Source organism: Osmerus mordax, chromosome 8, assembly GCF_038355195.1.
Source record: "Osmerus mordax isolate fOsmMor3 chromosome 8, fOsmMor3.pri, whole genome shotgun sequence".
NCBI lineage: Eukaryota > Metazoa > Chordata > Actinopteri > Osmeriformes > Osmeridae > Osmerus > Osmerus mordax.
Window position 1 is genome coordinate 4014498 of NC_090057.1, and position 22066 is coordinate 4036563.

A 22066-nucleotide genomic window follows, 5' to 3' on the forward strand; every position below is an offset into this window, starting at 1 on the left:
CACAGCCTATTCATTTGTGCTTGAGTCAAATTCTCGTGAGTGTATTCACTGCATTCTAAATTAATGAATAAAAATGTGTTAGGAAAACTTTTTGGGAATATGAGGTGCTATGAAACCCCCCAAATTAATAGCCTGTTGTTTTGGATCTACTCTGTGACATAAGCAAGCAAAGGAACTGTTGTTTTATTTATCAACACAATGGAGAAGAATTAAAAGGTTGTGTTCCGAAGTATTGCCTAGGCTGAGCTGCAGCGTCTATTCACAGGCGCAAACCCACTACCGGACAGTACGGGGGATTTGACCTGCTCCGTTTCCGACCTGAGCCGGTACACCCCTCCTTAGACGACCTGGTAGTCCCGGGCTCCCCCAGGAGCACCATATCGATACCGAACTTAGTCTGGACACCCGTTCGACATAGTGGACTGCATCCCACAAACCCCAGGCTCATTCGATCCGACAACCTCAGCCTCCCGGTAACTTGGATTACAGGCACGCGCCACCGTGTCCGGCGAGATCTGAAGCTGCAGGTGTGTGACATGAGTTGATTTCATGTGACGTCATCGAGAATGGGCTACTTCTGCACAGCCTATTCATTTGTGCTTGAGTCAAATTCTCGTGAGTGTATTCACTGCATTCTAAATTAATGAATAAAAATGTGTTAGGAAAACTTTTTTGGAATATGAGGTGCTATGAAACCCCCCAAATTAATAGCCTGTTGTTTTGGATCTACTCTGTGACATAAGCAAGCAAAGGAACTGTTGTTTTATTTATCAACACAATGGAGAAGAATTAAAAGGTTGTGTTCCGAAGTATTGCCTAGGCTGAGCTGCAGCGTCTATTCACAGGCGCAAACCCACTACCGGACGGTACGGGGGCTTTGACCTGCTCCGTTTCCGACCTGGGCCGGTACACCCCTCCTTAGACGACCTGGTAGCCCCGGGCTCCCCCAGGAGCACCATATCGATACCGAACTTAGTCTGGACACCCGTTCGACATAGTGGACTGCACCCCACAAACCCCAGGCTCATTCGATCCGACAACCTCAGCCTCCCGGTAACTTGGATTACAGGCACGCGCCACCGTGTCCGGCGAGATCTGAAGCTGCAGGTATGGGTCATGAGGTGATCGAATGTGACGTCACTGACATTTCTTGCCCTTTGCGCTGTTCTCTTGGCATGTGTAGATCTGTTGTTCTAAATGAACAACGTGGTTTCATATTGTTTTCCCAAAAGGAAAATAAAACGATCATGAGTTTTTTGGGGAAATCACTTGAGTTAATACCATTAGGCCCACTGTCGTGTTGCCTCCATATGCTCTCAATATCAATTTATAACACGTGTCATTATAATCGATGCTCATGAAATCCTTTGAGGGAGGTCTGGACTGTTATAGGATTTTTCCAGGCCAAACACTTCCAAGAGCTCAACTCAGATGGAACACTGTTGCCATCTAGTGTCCAACAATGTAAAAAATAAAATCAGTTTGACACAGTGGAGCCATTCGAACTCACGTTACATTTTTACAAAACGTTCTCTTGAATAGTATTTCCTCCGTGAAAAGATAGCAAAATGATTAAATAACAGTTGGCTCAAGGGATGCCCGCGCCAGTTGGAATTTCTCAATGCTCTTGGTGTCATGTCAGCCTACCGTAAAACATTAGTCAGATGGCTGAGCGGTTAGGGAAGTGGGCTATTAATCAGAATGTTGCCGGTTCGTTTCCCAGCCGTGTAAAATGACGTTGTGTCCTTGGGCAAGACACTTCACCCTACTTGCCTCGGGGGGAATGTCCCTGTACTTACTGCAAGACGCTCTGGATAAGAGCGTCTGCTAAATGTAAATGTAGTTAACACTAGTACTATTCCACCGCAGGACTAATTTAATGTTTAATGATACCTTTAATTCAAGCAACACCAGTGCCTTCAATCTATATCCTTTAGTGAAACTTGTCATTTTATCCAAATTGATGTGTACCATGAACACAGCCACGTAATTTGACAAGAATTAAGCATATTTAATGAGACTGGCATTCAATAAGACATAGGGCCTCATACAAATCAGTGGACATTATGTAGGCTAATCTTGTCCAAGTCAATTTTTTTTATACATTAAACTCAAAATGCAAGAGTTGAATTAATAAAGACAATATAAGATTTGGACAAAAGAAAACGTTTATTTCAATGCCTCATCATCCCATATCCATTGAAGTTTGCGGGAAACTGCTCGAGTCGAGTAGCCCACTGAAGCCTCGACATCTCAATGCATTTAATCCAGCTGTGGGAGGGAAATCAAGTTTAGGATATCAACGTTATCAACAAGCAGTGACAATTAATACCATCAAGGACAGTAATGTAGTTAGTGACTGTATAAAAGACTTTCTAAAGGCTGTGATGTATGTACAGACTGTAGTCGATTTATTAAGTCAGTTCGAATCCCAGCGGAAGCCTTACCTTCACAAAGCCGATGTCTTTGGCGTACTGCCTGAAGCACTGACGGCACATGTTCAGACCATATTTACGGATCAAACCGTGTCTGTTCGAGCAAACCCGGCTGGAAGTAAAGAAATAGTTTAATTAATTCATTTTGAAATGTACTTAAAATGAACGTAGTAGGATGTTAATTCAAAGTTAGCAAGCTAACAAGCTAGCTTGCCGAGTTCCCTCCGCACCACTAGCAAAACATACCTATTTACTTCAGCTTTCAATGTACATATACTGACATTAAATTTATCATATATCGACAACCGTTTAAGAGTGCACGTTGACGGCATAGGCAACCGACCTACAATTAATATAGAAGTCTAGCATTCTAGATAATAACAGCCACGGACACCGGTGCACTTTAATGTGGAGCAGCCGCCATATTAGTTTGAGCTCGGCCATCCATGTGGTGCACGTTTAAGATAAGTTAATTCGGTCAAAGAACGCCAAACGAACTATGAACCCACATCTAAATTATGTAATGTTCGCTTATGAATAATATGTTGAAGAAAACTGACCAGGATCGGGAACCCTGGCCGAATTTTCTGGGGTGACTCCAATAGAGCTGTTGATGGCCCATCTTGTCTCTTTCGGTCGAATGTCGAAAAGGAAGGAAGAATGTTGCGCGTGCGCAAGTAAAACTCTTCAGCACATCCTTCTTCCGTTCACGGCAAAATATGGTGCCTCCTAGCGGTAAACGAATCTGGATCACAATAATAATAACAACAAAAAAACATGGAAACGACGACTGAAAGTTGTTTTTTAATTATGCTAAACTGTATTATTTCACGTCATCTAGATACCTATAAGTGGCTCAGTTGGGTAGAGGTTTGTGCTAATACAGCAATGCCATGTATCTGCTTGCGTTGTGAGTTCAGTTCTTACGTGGGCTACTATAGTGTTCAAGTGTGACCTGAGAGCAAAATAGGATGTTGTTTGTTGCTGTCTTTCACTTTAAGAGCACAAAGGAACAGTTTATAGGATATGCTTTTATAGGCTTAGCACTGCAGGTCTTTGTATTCTGTGTGTAACTATATGGGCCGACTATAGGCCTACTGGACAGACTAAGCCAAAATTCCGTCAATAACTGTAGCTTTCACGTTTGGATTGAAGATGGTGAGTGAATGCTTTGTAGAGTAAATTCATGTCAAATTTACATTTACATTTAGCAGACGCTCTTATTCAGAGCGACTTACAGTAAGTACAGGGACATTCCCCCCGAGGCAAGTAGGGTGAAGTGCCTTGCCCAAGGACACAACTTCATTTCGCACGGCTGGGAATCGAACTGGCAACCTTCTGATTACTAGCCCGATTCCCTCACCGCTCAGCCCTCTGACTCCCCCAAATACATTAATTAGGTATGTCTGGCTGAATTAGGTCAGTGTAGTACAGTTAGACTATTATCATACGTACTATCTGATAATGGTAGAAATTAGCAGCCCTTTATTTCATAATTTCAGTCTTGTTCTTTACATGTATAACGTTTGACTTTATAGTTCTTAAAAGCAGTTTGTTAATGCATACTAAAGAACTACAGAAAGGCCATAGTTGATGCCACACATAAATACGTTATGAATTTCACAGTAGAGTCATACGTTACTAATTTCACAATCGAGATTTTAAAGCATTGGTGGTGTACAACTTAAGATCACGCGTTATGGTTATTTCAGACGTTATCACTTTATTTCTGACGTTGTGGTCCTCCCTCACTTAGCCAGTGCATTGTGGGAGACTTGCAGGCAGCCAGGCAGCAAGCAGTCGTTCCGTAGTTGGTATTTTGAGCCAGCCCTAGCTTACTGTTGGATAGCGTTTTTTATCCAGACATCTGGAGCTGGATAAAAGGAATGGAGGAGAATGAATCTTTGACGTCTATCCTTGGTTGAATTTTGGTGACGAAGCTGCACTGTACGTTACCGTTTTTTGGTAATTATGAAAATCTTTATTTACACTTGAGCTTGAGACACTGCTGGCAACGATTTATTAATTTAGGGGTGGGGGGCGCAACCGAAGTGGCTCTTGTTGTAAATAGCTAACACTAGCTACGTCGTCACTCATCTCAATAGTTTGGCGTACTGGGTGTCTCATCTTGCTAAGTAAGTAACATTAGCTAATAACGCTTGTTCAGTTGCTTGGTTTTAACGGTTGAATACAGAACAGTTGTCTTCCGTAGCTATTCTGTAGCTCGAATACGCTGCCATATCATTTGCTCGGAAGCGCCGTGAGTGGGCTGCTTGTAGTGACTTGCCAAACGATTTGAAGGAAGGAACGCTTCAGTGTAGAATCATTTACATATGGTTAGTCTAGCTAGATTGTTAACGTCAACTAGATGGCTGACAACCATGATTTCCTCATCGCATGGTATGTTATGTTATGTACATGGCTAGCTATTTAGCTAGATATCCTATCGGTAAGTAACGGCAAAGATTTCAATTGAATCCATGTTGCACAGGTCTGTTGCACTGCACCCTTAAATTATTAGTTACTTTATTCCTGTATTGTTCTGTGCATGTATACCATTTGTCGTCTCGGTATGCAATTCATGTCGACTTTGTAGTACAGTTCTCTCCATTTAATGAATCTACATGGATTGTTAAAGGCGCCCAAAGATGGGAGTAAATATAGCGGAAACAAAGTGGATTTTTGGTATTATCAACAACTTAAGAAAATCATATATTTTCAACTCTGGGGTAGGGAATCTCGTAAAATTTGTATAGGGAACCCGCATTTCTTGATTTATTTAGGTTTGGTATTATTATGCGTACCAAACTTAAGCTACACAACTGAAACATAAACAACATCTACCCTTTTTCCTTTTTCTTTCAGTGATTACATGCACACCACTACCCTGCTGCCTACCAGCAACCAACATGCCTTATGGGATATTCATCTGGCATCATTGACATTCCAGAACGATCCACGTTTACATTCCAAAAGTTGGCTTAATTGTCAATCTAACTTCCGAAGAGTATCAAAACCAGCTGTCCGGCCCAGCACAACCCATTAGCAATCATAAAACCGACCTTTCCGTTTCTCTACAATCAACTCCTCTCCCTTCCCAAGGGGGTGACTGCCTATCATGAGATTCAGAATCTACAAGAGGAAGGTGGTGATTCTGACACTGGTGGTAGTCATCTGTGGGCTGGCGTTCTGGAGCAGTGGAAAGCAGAAGAAGAGTAACAGCACGTCTGTCCCTAAAGAAGTAGAGCCTGTGAAAAGTAGTAGTAGTAGTAGTAGCAGTAGTAGTAGTAGTAGTAACCAGGTACAGGCCACACCAGTGGTCAGTAAGCAACCCCCACCTGTCATCCGTGCTGCGATTGCCAATGAGACTCACCAGGAGAAGGTAAAGGAGAAGGAGAAAGTGTTGAAGCCAGATGTAGACAACACCACCTTGGTATACCGTGGCATTGTGTTCCAGCTCAACTTTGACCAGACCGTGAGAAACGAGGAGAAGTTCAAGACAGTCAGACATAAAGACGATCTGGTTGTTGTGGTCCAAGTGCACAACAGGCCTGACTACTTGAAACTGCTTGTGGAGAGCCTGAGGAAGGCAGAGGGCATTGAGAGGGTGCTGTTGGTATTCAGCCACGATTTCTGGTCCCCGGAGGTCAACCAGGTGGTGGCCTCAGTTGACTTCTGTCAGGTCCTTCAGATCTTCTTTCCATTCAGCATACAACTCTACCCCCAGGAGTTCCCTGGTAATGACCCCAAAGACTGCCCCAGAGACATTTCCAAGACAGAAGCCTTAAAGCTGGGTTGCATCAATGCAGAGTACCCTGACTCGTTCGGACACTACCGCGAAGCCAAGTTCTCCCAGACCAAACACCACTGGTGGTGGAAGCTGCATTTTGTTTGGGACAGAGTCAGGGCTATGAAGGACCACAACGGTCTGGTCCTGCTGATTGAAGAGGACCACTTCCTGTCACCTGACTTCATCCACACCCTGAAGCTGATGACGGTCCTGAAGACAGAGCAGTGCCCTGACTGTGACATCCTGTCTATGGGGAGTTACACCCATGTTGGCTACTCCAGCAAAGCCAACAAGGTGGAGGTGAAAGCCTGGAAGTCTACTGAGCACAACATGGGGATGGCTCTGGGCAGGGCCACCTACCAGAAGCTCATCCACTGTACTGATGCTTTTTGCACTTATGACGACTACAACTGGGACTGGTCGCTGCAGCACCTGACTGTTACCTGCCTGCCCTCCTACTGGAAGGTGATGGTGTGCGAGGCTCCCAGGATCTTCCATGCTGGGGACTGTGGCATGCACCACAAGAAGGCAGTGTGCATGCCGGCCAGCCAGAAAATCAAGATAGAGAACATTCTCCAGAGCAGTGGAAACCAGCTGTTTCCAAAGAACCTCTTGATAACTAAGAGACTTCCCGCCCCTGGTGTTGGAGGTGTGGCCCCCCATGTGAAGAACGGAGGTTGGGGGGATATTAGGGACCATGAACTTTGCAAGAGCTACCTTCGATTACAGTGACCTTATTAAAACTCTTATTATTATCATCTCTTTTGCATCCTCTTTAAAGAAAAGAAAGCCTTTTAAAAATAAATCTTTATGGACTATTCTTCATATTGCCTGTTTTACTGGACTGTTCCAAATAAAAAAAAGTATGTTTGGTTTGGGCTTTTTTGTTGCTAGTTTCTTTGTTACTTATAATGCAGAGGTAAGATGTTCAGGGTTATCTATGGCAATGTAAACCATGTATCACATTAGTAATTAGAATAGGTTTCTATTATAAGTGAAATTCATCTTGAAGGTTCTAAATTGGAGGCAGAACTGTGGGTTGAGGCAGTCGTAAATCTAATGTGAATTAGTGCACTTCGCAGTCCCTCTGTGCATGCATAATTAATTTTGAGGTATTTTTAACTCATAAAATTGTCAAGATCAAAGTGGATCCACAGAGATACCTTGTCCCCATTTTAAATAATCTCATTTGGCTTATTCTCCACAGGTTTACATGTCTGATCCGGATGTCGTTTCTGTGATCAGTGAGATCCTATCAAGTACTGATGCTGTGTGTATTACATCATTAACAAGCTGTAACTCCACAGCATCAAAGCTATTTATATCAAGTTTCTTCATGAGGCTGCACTTTATGCTTCCTCTTCCCAACCATGCCATCACAGTGAAGTGGTCATCCTTGAAACAGAAAACTCAATGGCTGCAAAACGACCTTTTGGTTTTAGTCAATATAAATTCACAAGTAACGCACGGAAGTCCATAGCTGGATTTACAAGATACAGACACAAGTTTCTCATTATTCTTTGTGTTAGCGTGGTAAGGCAGTGCATTTACATTATAAGAACTCAAGAGTCCAGAGCTCAGTATTGACTGTTTCCTCAGAGGGCCGAGCTCAGTGGCTTTACTGAGGCAGCATTGATTTTCCCCTCCCCCAGGAGCCACATGTTGTAAAGCCAGACCAGGCTTTCTGTTCGAAGACCTGGAATAACTGCTAACCCTCCACTAGTCTCCCCAACTCTATCCATATTATTAATTATTCACAATATCAAGTGTTGATGTTGCACCCTTTGCACGTCCTAAACAATAGAAGAAGCCGACATTTGGCTGTGTTTATTATGATGCGTACTAGTATAAGTAAAATGATCCACGGATAAATAGATGCATAAAAAATATCCTAATTTTCCATGGTCTATTTGACGGAGAAGTTGCATTTCATCAAAACATAAGATACACACAGGTCAGGAAGCAGTTCCCTTTTCTGTTATGGCCTTTTTTAACGGCATATGACAGTGCTCTGGGATGCTGTGTGACCATGTGACTTGTGAATTTTACTCACATCATGACTCAGCCTGATATTATTATTATTATATTGCATTATGGGTTGGCTTTTGCCCAGAACAAGTATCTATAGTGATTCAGTGTTGGTGTTAGGTTCGAGGCAAAAGCCACATTGGTTGACTATTCTTTTACCATCCATTAATATCCATTACAGACTACGACAAATACGGTGTCCAGGAAGCAAATCAATAAGTCATTTGCATTCCAATCTTATGAATTTTGTCAGTTTTGAGTTGTATTAATGTTGTATAACATTGTTGTATTACAGCATCTCTATCGAGAACAACCATGCTTTCAACAGCCCAAAGCTTTTACGTTTCTGAGTGGCTATACTTATAAATCATTGATCACCACTGCACACTTTGCTGTATAAATAGGTCAATACAGAAGCATATACACATGAGAGAATTTCACTGGATGGGTAATACAGCTTATGTAGAGAAATGGTTCATTCTGTTCTCAGAGTCAAGAAAGACCCATATCTTATTATGCATTCTCTTTCAAGTTTTTGCTTTGGACCAACTGACTGTTTTTGGTGCACAGTATGATCTAATGTTTGTAACTATCTTACCCAACACTCACAAATACACATTTAACACTGGCCATCACCCATCAAGATCTACCTAACCGCAACGTGAAAATATGAAAAGTAAATGGTTAATATAACCTCACTCCAGAAATTATTTAGACACATACAGGCTTATTTTAATTCAGGTAGTGCATTAGGTTCGTATGAGACATTTATGTGACTCCAATCTGGATTTACACACACTCAGTGTAATAGAACATTGATTTGTGCTTCTTGGAGGAGAGTTAGCAGTCAGTGCTGGAGAGACTCTTAGCTCTGATGAGAGATTTTCCATGAGAGGGATGCCGTGTGTCCTCAAGCCTGCAGGCTTGCCTCACCTCAGGTCCCCAGTGGTGGAACAAAAACAGATCTGCAAAGAGAACGGCCGAATCCAAGTTTCTCTTTCACAAACACAATTTGTATGGTAAGTAAAGGTATTGGAAGCCTGGAAATCAACTTTACGCAACTCACCCAACTCTTCTTCAAGTGTCCATGATAGAAACTGATTCTGACGACTTTACGCTGCCTGCTTGCAGCAGGTCCTGGATTAGATTCCTGCTTGGGGCCTGTCATCGCTCAGGAGGGCAATAATCCGGGCCTTTCTGTGTGGAGTTTGTATGGTCTCCGCAGGCTCGCGTGGGTTACTACCAGGTCGACTAAGGAGGGGTGTACCGGCCCAGGTCGGAAACGGAGCAGGTCAAAGCCCCCGTACCGTCCAGTAGTGGGTTTGCGCCTGTGAATAGACGCTGCAGCTCAGCCTAGGCAATACTTCGGAACCCAACCTTTTAATTCTTCTCCATTGTGTTGATAAATAAAACAACAGTTACTTTGGTTGCTTATGTCACAGAGTAGATCCAAACAACAGGCTATTAATTTGGGGGGTTTCATAGCACCTCATATTCCCAAAAAGTTTTCCTAACACATTTGTATTCATTAATTTAGAATGCAATGAATACACACACGAGAATTCGACTCAAGCACAAATGAATAGGTTGTGCAGATGTAGCCCATTCTCGATGACGTCACATGAAATCAACTCATGACCCACACCTGCAGCGTCAGATCTCGCCGGACACGGTGGCGCGTGCCTGTAATCCAAGTTACCGGGAGGCTGAGGTTGTCGGATCGAATGAGCCTGGGGTTTGTGTGATGCAGTCCACTATGTCGAACGGGTGTCCAGACTATGTTCGGTATCGATATGGTGCTCCTGGGGGAGCCCGGGGCTACCAGGTCGTCTAAGGAGGGGTGTACCGGCCCAGGTCGGAAACGGAGCAGGTCAAATCCCCCGTACCGTCCGGTAGTGGGTTTGCGCCTGTGAATAGACGCTGCAGCTCAGCCTAGGCAATACTTCGGAACACAACCTTTTAATTCTTCTCCATTGTGTTGTTAAATAAAACAACAGTTACTTTGGTTGCTTATGTCACAGAGTAGATCCAAAACAACAGGCTATTAATTTGGGGGGTTTCATAGCACCTCATATTCCAAAAAAGTTTTCCTAAAACATTTTTATTCATTAATTTAGAATGCAATGAATACACACACGAGAATTCGACTCAAGCACAAATGAATAGGCTGTGCAGATGTAGCCCATTCTCGATGACGTCACATGAAATCAACTCATGACCCACACCTGCAGCATCAGATCTCGCCGGACACGGTGGCGCGTGCCTGTAATCCAAGTTACCGGGAGGCTGAGGTTGTCGGATCGAATGAGCCTGGGGTTTGTGGGATGCAGTCCACTATGTCGAACGGGTGTCCAGACTAAGTTCGGTATCGATATGGTGCTCCTGGGGGAGCCCGGGACTACCAGGTCGTCTAAGGAGGGGTGTACCGGCCCAGGTCGGAAACGGAGCAGGTCAAAGCCCCCGTACCGTCCGGTAGTGGGTTTGCGCCTGTGAATAGACGCTGCAGCTCAGCCTAGGCAATACTTCGGAACACAACCTTTTAATTCTTCTCCATGGTGTTGATAAATAAAACAACAGTTACTTTGGTTGCTTATGTCACAGAGTAGATCCAAACAACAGGCTATTAATTTGGGGGGTTTCATAGCACCTCATATTCCCCAAAAGTTTTCCTAAAACATTTGTATTCATTAATTTAGAATGCAATGAATACACACACGAGAATTCGACTCAAGCACAAATGAATAGGCTGTGCAGATGTAGCCCATTCTCGATGACGTCACATGAAATCAACTCATGACCCACTCTTGCAGCTTCAGATCTCGCCGGACACGGTGGCGCGTGCCTGTAATCCAAGTTACCGGGAGGCTGAGGTTGTCGGATCGAATGAGCCTGGGGTTTGTGGGATGCAGTCCACTATGTCGAACGGGTGTCCAGACTAAGTTCGGTATCGATATGGTGCTCCTGGGGGAGCCCGGGACTACCAGGTCGTCTAAGGAGGGGTGTACCGGCCCAGGTCGGAAACGGAGCAGGTCAAATCCCCCGTACCGTCCGGTAGTGGGTTTGCGCCTGTGAATAGACGCTGCAGCTCAGCCTAGGCAATACTTCGTAACCCAACCTTTTAATATCTCTATCGTTGTTAAGACGTCGCTCTGGATACGTTTCTGCTAAATGACTAAATGTAAGACGTTTTAATATGTACATTGTTCAATAGGCAATAGGCTACATTTTTTGTAATATTATTTATACCGCCTCCTACTGAAATTACCTTTAAATTGCACAGCTTTCGTTCAGGCCTTACTTGGCAGAGGTCTCTTATGACCCTCAGAATGATGTCACAATTTCCCATTAATGTGTCATTAGGATATGTTTTGATGTATGTGTCTGTATTACACATCAGTCTACATTTTAATTGTGGCCATGTGAAGAGCAATATGTCATTCAGAGCTCTACCTAAAAACTGAAGAATGAATAGTAAGAATTTTAGTGCAAATTTATATTATTTTAACTTAATTCATTTGTGCTTTTATTTATGGATTGACTTGGACATGTCATAAGGACTATGGGCCATTATTGGATTGAATATATTTCCAAATTCTTCCTGGCAATACCCAAGCATTCAGTATGTCATGTTTTTTCTGTTCTGTCATAGAATATAGAACAATCAAGAAGATTGGAGAGGGGACATATGCTGTTGTGGTTAAGGCCAAAAGTCTGGAGGATGGAAAATGCTATGCCTGTAAGACATTGAAGCACACTTTAAGAAGGTAACTCACAACACTTGTAAACTGATACCATACATATCTCTTTTTATACTTACACTGACACCAATTGAACACGAAAAGTAATACACATCATGGTACAGATTTTTATATTCATTCCTGTAAATCTTCTGTGTGGTTTTTCAGTTGGAACCATGTTTACAACCTGAGAGAGGTCCAAGCTCTGAGGAGGCTGGGCTCACACCCCAACCTCCTGCAGCTCCATGATATCCTTTTGTGAGTATTGAGCAACAGTAGCTACTAGATCAAGTTAATGTGTGGTAGTTGATTCAGGCAACTTGGCTGATTGGTGTAAGATGTGTTGTAATGATGACATTACCTGCTTCCCAACAGTATCTTATGTTGCTGTTTGTTTGATGAATAGGTCTTTTGAAACATTCAAGCCAATTCATTAACTTATTGCTCCAACTATCCAAGACATCCTGTCAATAGATCAACTGAAAAAAACAGACGCAAAATCAAAATGACTCATTCTCTTTTGTCTTGTGGGCTGTTTAGTGATCTGGATACTGGCTCAGTGTCCCTGGTATTTGAACTGATGGAGATGAATATATTTGAGTTGATCAAAGGTCAGTGACATGAGGCAACATGTCCAAAAGTTCTGTTCTATCAATCAATGTCTGTTTGTCCATCCGTCCATCCATCCATTCATTCATCCATCCATCCATCCATGTCTTCTCTTCCGTCATCCCACTCACCTATCCACCCATGTTATTGTAACTGAGGAACAGTACAAGTTATGCAAAATACAAACAATACAGGCTACCTGATGTTGGACAGTTCACCATACTGTTCACAGTATATGACTTTGACCAGAAAGGAATCCGAACTATCTAACATGCTAAAAAGTATGTTTTATTTTAAGCTCGCCAGTATCCCATGCCAGAGAGCAAGATCCAGAACTACATGTACCAGCTTTGCAAGTCTCTCCACCACCTGCACAGGTATGCTCTGGAGTTATTCTGCAAGCACAGTCTAGTAGTCCTAGTAAATTATTGTTTATAACACTTAGAAAGATGAGAAAACAGCCATGGTGGACAAAACACAACCTTTCTTCACTTTGTCAGCAACGGGATCTTTCACAGGGATGTCAAACCTGAAAACATTTTGATCAAGGTGAGACAGCCAGTCCACTCCACAACACTTCACATCTCAACATCATTTAATACAGATGCAGTATTAGAACCAAATACCCCAACAGCATAACACTCTGAAGCTGGGAGACTTTGGCTCCTGTAATAGTCTCTACGCAGGACCTCCCTACACCGAGTACATCTCCACCCGGTGGTACCGCGCACCGGAGTGTCTGCTTACTGACGGACATTACTCACACAAGATGGACTTGTGGAGCGCTGGCTGCGTCTTCTATGAGATCCTCACGTAGGAATACATTACACTGGGCATCAGAACAAGCGGTCACCCTATAGGAAACGTGAACTATTGAAATGTTATGGTGAAACAAAATGTCTCGTTAGAATATGCTGTTATTTCTAGTTTCATTTTTCTTCTCCAGGTTTTCACCCCTTGTCATGACTTCCTGTCCGCTCCAGGTTTAGACCTCTCTTTCCTGGATCCAGTGAGCTTGACCAGGTGTCAAAGATCCATGATGTCCTGGGAACACCCAAACCCGCTGTTCTTAGGAAGTTCAAGCCGTGAGTAAAGGGCTTCTACCACTTTGACATCCATAGTTGATCAGCCAGTTCTTCTTCCAAAACCAGTCATAGTAAAATAAAAATTACAATCAAGCTGATTGCAGAAATCTGTAAATCAAGCTGATTGCTGTCAATAGGCAATTCTAATGCTACTTTCTACCCTATATCCATTCATTTGAAACCACAGTTTGAAAGTAGACTCATTCCCGTCAGATATCGTAAGGTGGCCTTCAACTTTACAAAGAGGAAAGGCAGAGGTCTGTCTGCTCTGATCCCTCAGTGCTCTGAGACGAGCATGTCCTTGCTGCGCCGCATGCTGCAGTACGACCCAGAGGAGCGCATCAGCTCCAGAGCTGCACTGCAGCATCTCTGGTTCCGAGAACAGCGGTGAGTCTCTGGGACACCAACCCACTCTGCCAGTCTAGCCTGACTGAACACAATGATTGTATTGTTGACTGTCCCAACCGTTTGCAGACAAAACCGTGACTGTACGTGTGTGGGTATGTTGATTTTTCTGGCAGGCTGGAGGAGAGGATAGCCACTAGCCTGACCCGAAAAACCAGCATGGATCTAGAGAGAGGACAGAGAAGCACCCACACTCCCAGCGCTGGAGACAACCAGAAACACAGGACGCGACAGGTCCTTACACACACATACACAGAATTTTGGAACACCGATCAACTAGAGTGCCAAGCCAATATGGCCGGCCAACATTCCAACTGCAAAAGTAATCAACTCCACCTATCACAGCCTGTTTGATCGTGTCTCCTTTCCAGGCCTGTCAGGCAGTGAAACTGCCCAGGCTGAACCAAGCCACCCAGCCTTCCCCCAGGGCTTGCCCCGACTCCCTGCCCTTCTGCTCAGCCAGGGGCAACCAAGAACGCCTTCCACCCATCACCAACAGGATCAATCGCTCCACTTGCCAGAAGGTAAGGATTCTAAAACTTTCAAATACATAGAAAAGGGAATTGAGAAGTTCTATGAGTTATTTAAGTTGTAAGGTAAGGATTCAAAAACTTTCAAATACATAGAAAAGTGGATTGAGAAGTTCTATGAGTTATGTAAGTTGTATAAATACTGTAAGATCAACCTTGGGGCTTACCATGGGCAGTCAGGTTATTCATGTCCATACTACTGTATGTATCAGTGACCTGTCAATCTGAACTGAGTGGTGATGTCCTACTGAACTCCACTCATGGCTGTTCTGGTGTTCCTGCAGCCCAGAGAAGAGGTTCCACTGCAGGCTAAGGAGAGAACCATCTTTCCCCCTCTGGGCAACACCAACAGGAAGGAGTCACGAAGCCCTCACACATAATATGTTAATCTTAGCTTCTCTCATACCACGTGCCAAGTTATTAAAACTAGATTCAACATTACACAAAGTGAATAATTTCACAGCATGCTTGTGGACAATTCTGTGCATAATCCTCATAACTTAACCCAAGCTTTTTGAAAAAAAAAAAATGGCCCTAATGTTACTAGTTCCCTATGCGCAAGAAAGAGGCCAGATACAGGTGGTCTGTCAAAGCTGTTTAATAGATATAACATGGAGGAAAAAGCTCCCACTGTTAGAATCCTCACACCCCTCCTCTGTGGGTGCTCTGAGTACTTGCTGGATCCAAGCACCCTTACCATCAAGTACTGACGTTTTATCAACACAGTGTCAGTCAGTTCACACAATGACGACATCAGTCCCCATCATCGTTCCTCATAGCACCCATGACCTCCACCCCCATGACGCAACACCGGACCAGTCTGGTTGGTTATGTAGGTGAGTGAGTTATTCACACATGTCAATGCACTGGTGCTAATGGGTGAAGGGACTATGTCAGTCTTAGTCTTCTGTGGTTTACCTGAGCTCTGAGTGATGGCTGAGTTAGACGGCTGCACTTCGGCCTTCCTGCCTACCTGGAGGACCCTGCAGCCACAGGCTAGCTAGCGCTCAGCACTACCTATTAGTTAAGAGGATTTCATAGACATCTCCTATACCAAATGTTTCATTAAGAAAAATACACCTGAATTTTCTTTATGTACAACAGAAAAGAAACATTAACCTGCATATTCAAGATTCATTTTAATATTATTATGTATATATTTTCTGCATTAGAAATATCACTATTTTCTGAAATGAGGAACTTCCAACTAGAAATAATGATCATTTCAACCATAAATCATTGAAGTACAATATTTACATATATAATACAGAGCCCATTTTAATCTGAAACAATATTAAAATAAATGTTCAATAGATACAAAGGTTTTTATTCTATTTATATTCCAACCTTGTCAGGGAGTCCTTGCACACTCCAAAATTGTAAAGCCATTCTCTTCTAATAAACTATTAAGTGCAAACAATTTTATCTTATTTTTCTTTCTTTAAAAAAACCTATGATTGCAGCATCCAGAGTTCAGACAGAGGGGGATGACGTCATAATCCCATAATCCCAAGTGCATCCAAGGCCTTCTTCCAAAAAAGAAAAGAAAACGTTATGTCCCGTCATACTTAAATGAATTAAAAAATAAAAAGAAACAGAAAATTACAGAACAAGAAAAATCAGTGCAAAATACTCAAGCTATGATATTCTGATTGAGATTTTCAAAAGCCTTTTTTTGTCTTGGTAAAGGAAGCAAATGACTCCCTTATCTGTGAGCGTGAGATCGAGCTGTATCAGAGCCAGTCAGGAAGGTGAGACCAGAGGAGAGACCAGAGGAGAGACCAGAGGTGAGACCAGAGGTGAGACCAGAGGAGAGACCAGAGGAGAGACCAGAGGTGAGACCAGAGGAGAGACCAGAGGAGAGACCAGAGGAAAGACCAGACGAGAGACTAGAGCCTATTCTGACAACAACCTGCCTGTCCTTACGTCCTGTGCGGTTTGTTTGGAAGAAGCCAGGTACAAGAGATGTGTATAAAATATGGCAGAAGTTCCCACATAGGACCCTGTTGTCGACCTGGATAAAGCCTTCCCCACACTGCGCTTACCCCTGTCCAATTTCCTTCAGGTCAGTCCCCACATGGAAAGGAAGCCACAGGTTGTTTTCAGACTAAGCTGGACACAAGCTGATTAGAACCAAGGTGGAAGCAAACTGAAAGCAGCCTGCTCAGATCCCTGATCAAACGAAACAGTAAAAGTCTCCAAGACCTGTTCAAGCTTGCATCTCTCACATCCTTTCCCCACTTGTCAGACAGCGTGTTGGTACTACCATACACAGTCACAGCTATCTGGACATGAAAAGGAACCCAATCAGAGCATGGGAGGTGGGAATCACACTGATGATGATGGTGATGATGATGGGGGTGATGATGATGATGTGAGAGTGAACAGCAGCGCTGCAGGGCCTGGGTCTGGGTGATCCCGTCTCTGTGCAATGGAGCTAGGTTAAGCAGCAGCAGCAGGAGCAGCAGGAGCCAGGGCTATACTACTGTCCCACTGGGGGAGTTGGCTGGGTTCTGGGATGATAGTAAACCCTGTGTCCGAGAGAGAGAGAGAGAGAGAGAGAGAGAGAGAGAGAGAGAGAGAGAGAGAGAGAGAGAGAGAGAGAGAGAGAGAGAGAGAGAGAGAGAGAGAGAGATAGAGGGGGAGAGAGAGATAGTTGGGTTAGACTGAGAGGAACAAATAATGAACACATGAGAATTGTGAAAGTATTGTGGAGTTAGTCCTATTGGTAAGTTAGGGTAGTTGGCACCTCTGTTTATAAACGAGGTGTCTTCGACCCTAACATACCAACATGTATGAAACTATTATACAGCCTACTATTAATCAATGTAACTATTAAACAATTTATTACATTTATATATATTTTTTTGTCCCATCTCTAGGGACTGATTTTGCAGTATAGGCCAGCGGATTAATCACATCCCAGTAACCAGGGGGAGGGGGGAGGGATCAACAACTCACCACTTTCCCCGGCCTGGCCCATGTGCAAATGAAGCCCTCCTGACAGGCTGTGACCAGACAGTCCTCCAGGAAGATTAACACAGTGAGTCTCTCGTGAGCGATCTTCTTACACACCAAGGGCTCCAGCAGAGGAACGTCCTCCATGCGCGGGCACAGCAGGGTGCCCAGAGTCTTAGCGGCGTCTGCCTTGGCCGTCCGTGCCGAGCTCAGCTGGTTGAGCTTGTCGCTGCTCTTGCTGCTAATGTGGCCCATGCTGTGGTTGCGTTTGTGGTCCTTCTCGTGGCGCTCCTTGCGCGTGTCGTGCAGCGACAGCGTGGCGAACTTGCTGACGCCTGTGGCGATGAAGGCGCTGTCGATGATGCTGCCGCCCTTCGTACTGCTGCCGCTGCTCCCGGTGTGGCTGTTGGGGGTGCTGCCCCCTGCTGGGTTGGAGGAGTGTGGCAGGCTGTTGGAGCGAGGCAGGGGGGCAGGGAGGGAGTTAGCGGGGTTGCCACTGTTACTACTACTGCTTACACTGTTGTTGCCGTTTGTGCCGGAGGGATTTGAGATGGTGGAGTTGGTGGTGGTGGTCGTAGTGGTGGTGGTAGCAACAGTCACCCCAGTGGCAGGAGGGGGGCTGGTGGCACTCATGACGTTAGTGTGAGTTCTGGTACGGGACAGGGGGAGATGGGGGAAGAGAATGTCCTCTGTTAGGTCCCACAGGCACATCTGTGTGTCCTGCCCCACTGAGCCAAACCGGTAGGTCACGCTGACCGGCCTCCCATCTGTGGAGTTCCTCTTGGAGAGGCGTGACTGGCTGCTGTTGGCCCGGTCTCTACCTGCTCCGAAATGGATCTGCTCGTGGAATTCCTCGTCGCTGCCGCTGAACTCAGCCGGCGGGTCGCTGTCCTCCACGCTGGTCGTGCAGTGATCGAACGCCACCACGCTCACCCACGACTTGTGACCGTGACCCCTTGCGATCACCCTGCAGTCTGAGAACGACCATACGGTCACCAGGTCGTCCTCGCCGCCCGCTACGATGTACCGTCCGTCCGGGCTCCAGCACACACACAGCAGCCCGCCAAAATAGCTCTTCATGGTTCCGTGGAGCTCCGCGGCATCGAAGCCAAACACCCGCAAGAAGCCGTCCTGGCTGGCACAGGCCAGGAACTTACCGTCCGGGGAGAAGGCAAACTCGTTGAGCGCCCCCTCACCCACCGTCCAGCGGAGTAAGGGATTGCGGGCGGACTTGCTCTTGCAGGTGTGCACGGCGTAGCTGTCGCCCTGCTTTAGGAGCTGGTAGTGGGGCGCCGTGGTGCCGCAGGTGTGCTCCACGTTGTACAGGTACAAACTGCCGCTGGAGTGGGCCACCAGGAAGAGGCTCTCAGAACCAGGGACCCACCGCACGCACGTCACCCGAGACTTGTCTATTAGTCTCTGGGGGAGGAGAGACAAAGAAGCTTGTGAGAACACCTGCTTTTCAGAAAAGTACGGCACTCTTGGAATTTGACACTCGATCATTGACAATCGTACATGGAAATGATCTGTCTACGCCTCGCAGAAAGTACAGGAAGTAGACATTCATTGACTACCTGTATTTTTTGTTTTGTTCCATTCATGTACTGACTTGTGTGGGACAAGCAGAGAAGAGAGGCTATGGTGGACATGCAATCTGCTTTCAAGATGGTAATTAAAAGACACAAACTCTGATCCATAAGGGAGTGGGGTACCCACCTCCTCATTGAAGAGCTTGCTGGTCTCCTTCTTGATGGGGTCGATGAGCTGTACCTGTCCGGCAGAGAAGCCCACCAGCAGGGACACGCTCTCCGCCGTGGCAGTGAGGGGGTTGAAGTCATGACACGTGGGCTGCGTTCCTTTGTATATCCTCTTGTCTATAGGCTTGCTAAGATCTGCTGCCTGGAAGGTTCGAGGACACGTTATTACACACCACATATGCCTTTAGTTCATTATCACAAAAAGATCTGCTGTAACTAAATCCGACATATCCAAGCACGAATCCCTGCGATGACTTTGAACAGCCCAACAACAATCTGACTCTTGTCTTCAGGGATTGTCTGGTAGAAGATTTTGACACAGAAAATGCACCAACAGCACGAACGCAATCAAAAATAAACCTCCAGTCCAAGGCTACAGCAGATCCAATCAATTGACTTCATCAAACAAGTAGCAACTGGTAATACTTGTTATCATCTACACTGGACCCAAGACACTGTTTCTGCACCTATCTGGGGGTAATGATGTCTGAAACACTGGCAATCATTACCCTAGAGACTGAGGCCCAGAAGGGAATGTAGGTTACCCTGCAGTGCCTGTGTCTACCAACAGGTGGCTGGGCTATGCAAAGTTAAAACTAGATCAAGCTGAACTAGGGCCAAACTGGTGAAAATGTTAAGTTGCTGTTATGTGAACTCCAGAAACATCACCTACAATTAACTTGCTTGTTCAGAGTTTATAGGATTGATGTTATCAATATAATAAATGATCCACTCGCAAATTGGATAGGATTGAGATTATCAATATGGCCAATGATCCACCAGCAACTAATCAACTGGGGTTGCAATGGGATATAAGTAAGGTAGCACTTAGTCAATGGGATGATTAGATGTAAATTGACACAATATATCAACCTTTTTTGGACTATAACTTCACAATCAGTTCTAAAGACATATTCAATAACAGGGTTGAATGTAAGGTGCGTTAGGCTACTATGGAAGAAACCACAGCTGTGTGCGATGATCATCACCACAACCACCTCTGTCAACAACCACTTCTCGCTAAAATGACAACACCCCCATGTACAAACATGAGGTCACAAACACCGCAACCGGCAAGGCTCACTTGAGCATGACATCAACAAAAATAGCCCAGCATTGTTCCACACAAACACACTGTCATTAAATGACAGACACACAAACACTGTCTCCCTTCAGACTAACATCGAGGCCTGTCTAACTAACGACCATTCTGTGTAATGTTAGCACACAATACATTATTATAACCCCTAGCTAACTGAATAGGTCAGTACTGCAATGAATCTGTCAATATACATTCTACTTTACAGTGCCTATTGTCAATGACGGGACGTGTCACACTGGATGTCAACATCGTGTCGCACTCATCTCATGACGAGCCATTCCTTCACTCCAAGGTTAAGCGTGAACATTTCGAGTGCAATTCAGCCTCGAAAGAATGTAATGTCACACACGCTGCACCGGCAAGTTGAAAAGTTCGCCAGCACTAGAATGCGGGCGTTAACTTCGTTACAACTAGTTAGCTAGTGAGCTACACTTAGCACATCCCGGACAAGGTGCGGGCAAAACAAACTGTGGCGATGCTAGCTAAATTAGCTAGGTAGCTAACGTTAGCTAGCTGGCCAGATATATGGCCTAGCTTGACTGGCTATCTGCGCACGTCAATGAAACAACCAAATTGACAGGCATAATGCAACATATTTGAAGACAGACATTATCTCCATTGCTTTAAATGCGTTATAATAAAACGATGTTATTTACCTTTCTCACGCCTTTGTAAATATAAAAGTACAGTTCCCGGCCCACATTGAAACAGATTCTGTCGCCGTTACCGGACTGATCGTTCACATTAACGAATGATACCTTAACTGGATTCGAGCCCTGTGAGTTAAAAGGCACCCTGTTTGGGCGGCTGTATTCGGAGTGAGTGAGGAGTTTATAGACACCTTCCCGAGTGGTGAATTGAGTTTTAATTTCGTTCATCTCCTTCCCTCCTCCCTCCGCCGCCATCTTGGAAATTGGCGTTCATCCTGTCCAAACCCCGGATCTTACCCACAGTGCATGCGTTCAGCCGTTGATTCCAGAACTTAGGAGTAACTTTTGTTAAGAGTACTTGGGCTATCCTGCGGTGTACTGTGTTCCGATTTATCAGTGTTTTTGCAAAGCTACTTTACGGAAATGTTAGGATCTAAACAAAACTATGGTCATTTGCTTTCAGGGGGATGAGTAAAGTCTTCGTGATTGTTGAGTAAACGTCTTAGCTTAAGAAAGATGCCAGAATTAGACAAATAGCATTGTATAAAGTTAACTGCTTAAATATGTAAAAAAATAGAACAAAAAATACATTATATTCATACCCGAGTGTGCTCACGTCTGCGCTAAAGTATTCCACACTGAAACGTTTAACGTCAAAGGTTTGCTCATGTGTAACTAATTTCTCTCTAATTCTCTCCCATGTCTGATCAAGTTATAAAAAGAGAAGAGTACATTTGAAACGCCAGTTGAAATTAAATGAAAACATGACTATCATATACCCACGACTCAGACTGGAAGATCACAATCATATTGTGTTAACTTGCACTGTAGAAGTTGGAAACCAAGAAGCGAGGATTCATCATGCTCAATTGAGGTCAAGGTATATTTAAAATGGTCTGCTGTTTCATCTGGATGTTTCTAAGGAGACAGCGTTAACAACTTTTAACGTTCAGATTACTGGTGTGGTAGAAATGAATAGC

At 44.4% G+C, this 22066-nt stretch overlaps 4 protein-coding genes across 7 annotated transcripts; 2 read left to right on the top strand and 2 right to left on the bottom strand.

The window, feature by feature from the left end:
- Nucleotides 1–2150: 2150 nt before the first annotated feature.
- rps29 (ribosomal protein S29) lies at nucleotides 2151–3103 on the bottom strand. The gene is made up of 3 exons (XM_067242015.1): nucleotides 2996–3103; nucleotides 2448–2547; nucleotides 2151–2271 (listed from the first exon to the last, which is right to left on the bottom strand). The coding sequence occupies exons 1-3, from the start codon at nucleotides 3055–3057 to the stop codon at nucleotides 2263–2265; spliced, it is 171 nt and encodes a 56-aa protein (XP_067098116.1). The 5' UTR covers nucleotides 3058–3103; the 3' UTR covers nucleotides 2151–2262.
- Nucleotides 3104–3457: 354 nt separating this feature from the next.
- Nucleotides 3458–7096, top strand: mgat2 (alpha-1,6-mannosyl-glycoprotein 2-beta-N-acetylglucosaminyltransferase). Of its 3 annotated transcripts, none has more exons than XM_067241840.1 (2): nucleotides 3458–3593; nucleotides 5301–7096. In XM_067241840.1, the coding sequence occupies exon 2, from the start codon at nucleotides 5554–5556 to the stop codon at nucleotides 6955–6957; it is 1404 nt and encodes a 467-aa protein (XP_067097941.1). In that variant the 5' UTR covers nucleotides 3458–3593; nucleotides 5301–5553; the 3' UTR covers nucleotides 6958–7096. The 3 variants fall into 3 exon arrangements, with proteins under 3 accessions (XP_067097941.1, XP_067097939.1, XP_067097940.1); XM_067241838.1 differs by lacking the exon at nucleotides 3458–3593 and adding an exon at nucleotides 4250–4382; XM_067241839.1 differs by lacking the exon at nucleotides 3458–3593 and adding an exon at nucleotides 4258–4400.
- Nucleotides 7097–11874: 4778 nt separating this feature from the next.
- On the top strand, nucleotides 11875–14999 carry LOC136947558 (MAPK/MAK/MRK overlapping kinase-like). Its single transcript, XM_067241669.1, has 11 exons — nucleotides 11875–12017; nucleotides 12159–12248; nucleotides 12531–12601; nucleotides 12898–12976; nucleotides 13100–13148; nucleotides 13234–13412; nucleotides 13583–13684; nucleotides 13898–14071; nucleotides 14206–14323; nucleotides 14461–14613; nucleotides 14904–14999. The coding sequence occupies exons 1-11, from the start codon at nucleotides 11875–11877 to the stop codon at nucleotides 14997–14999; spliced, it is 1254 nt and encodes a 417-aa protein (XP_067097770.1).
- Nucleotides 15000–15201: 202 nt separating this feature from the next.
- Nucleotides 15202–21355, bottom strand: wdr20b (WD repeat domain 20b). 2 transcript variants are annotated; one of them, XR_010877029.1, is made up of 5 exons: nucleotides 21093–21355; nucleotides 19294–19476; nucleotides 17581–18996; nucleotides 16825–17150; nucleotides 15202–16145 (listed from the first exon to the last, which is right to left on the bottom strand). XR_010877029.1 is itself a non-coding variant. In XM_067242039.1 (4 exons), the coding sequence occupies exons 1-4, from the start codon at nucleotides 21339–21341 to the stop codon at nucleotides 17097–17099; spliced, it is 1902 nt and encodes a 633-aa protein (XP_067098140.1). In that variant the 5' UTR covers nucleotides 21342–21355; the 3' UTR covers nucleotides 15202–17096. The 2 variants fall into 2 exon arrangements, 1 of the variants encoding a protein (XP_067098140.1); XM_067242039.1 differs by having other exon boundaries at nucleotides 15202–17150.
- Nucleotides 21356–22066: the final 711 nt, after the last annotated feature.

Excerpts from the sequence above, each read along its gene's own strand:
- rps29 (XM_067242015.1), bottom strand. The coding sequence starts at position 3,057 with ATGGGCCATCAACAGCTCTATTGGAGTCACCCCAGAAAATTCGGCCAG. Across the intron at positions 2,548-2,995 it reads GGCCAGGGTTCCCGATCCTG|CCGGGTTTGCTCGAACAGAC; the intron begins GTCAGTTTTCTT and ends CTTTACTTCCAG.
- mgat2 (XM_067241840.1), top strand. The coding sequence starts at position 5,554 with ATGAGATTCAGAATCTACAAGAGGAAGGTGGTGATTCTGACACTGGTG.
- LOC136947558 (XM_067241669.1), top strand. The coding sequence starts at position 11,875 with ATGTCATGTTTTTTCTGTTCTGTCATAGAATATAGAACAATCAAGAAG. Across the intron at positions 12,977-13,099 it reads TCTCTCCACCACCTGCACAG|CAACGGGATCTTTCACAGGG; the intron begins GTATGCTCTGGA and ends TCACTTTGTCAG. Across the intron at positions 14,072-14,205 it reads CTCTGGTTCCGAGAACAGCG|GCTGGAGGAGAGGATAGCCA; the intron begins GTGAGTCTCTGG and ends TTTTTCTGGCAG.
- wdr20b (XM_067242039.1), bottom strand. The coding sequence starts at position 21,341 with ATGGCGGCGGAGGGAGGAGGGAAGGAGATGAACGAAATTAAAACTCAA. Across the intron at positions 19,477-21,092 it reads TTTACAAAGGCGTGAGAAAG|GCAGCAGATCTTAGCAAGCC; the intron begins GTAAATAACATC and ends CGAACCTTCCAG. Across the intron at positions 18,997-19,293 it reads GCAAGCTCTTCAATGAGGAG|AGACTAATAGACAAGTCTCG; the intron begins GTGGGTACCCCA and ends CTCCTCCCCCAG.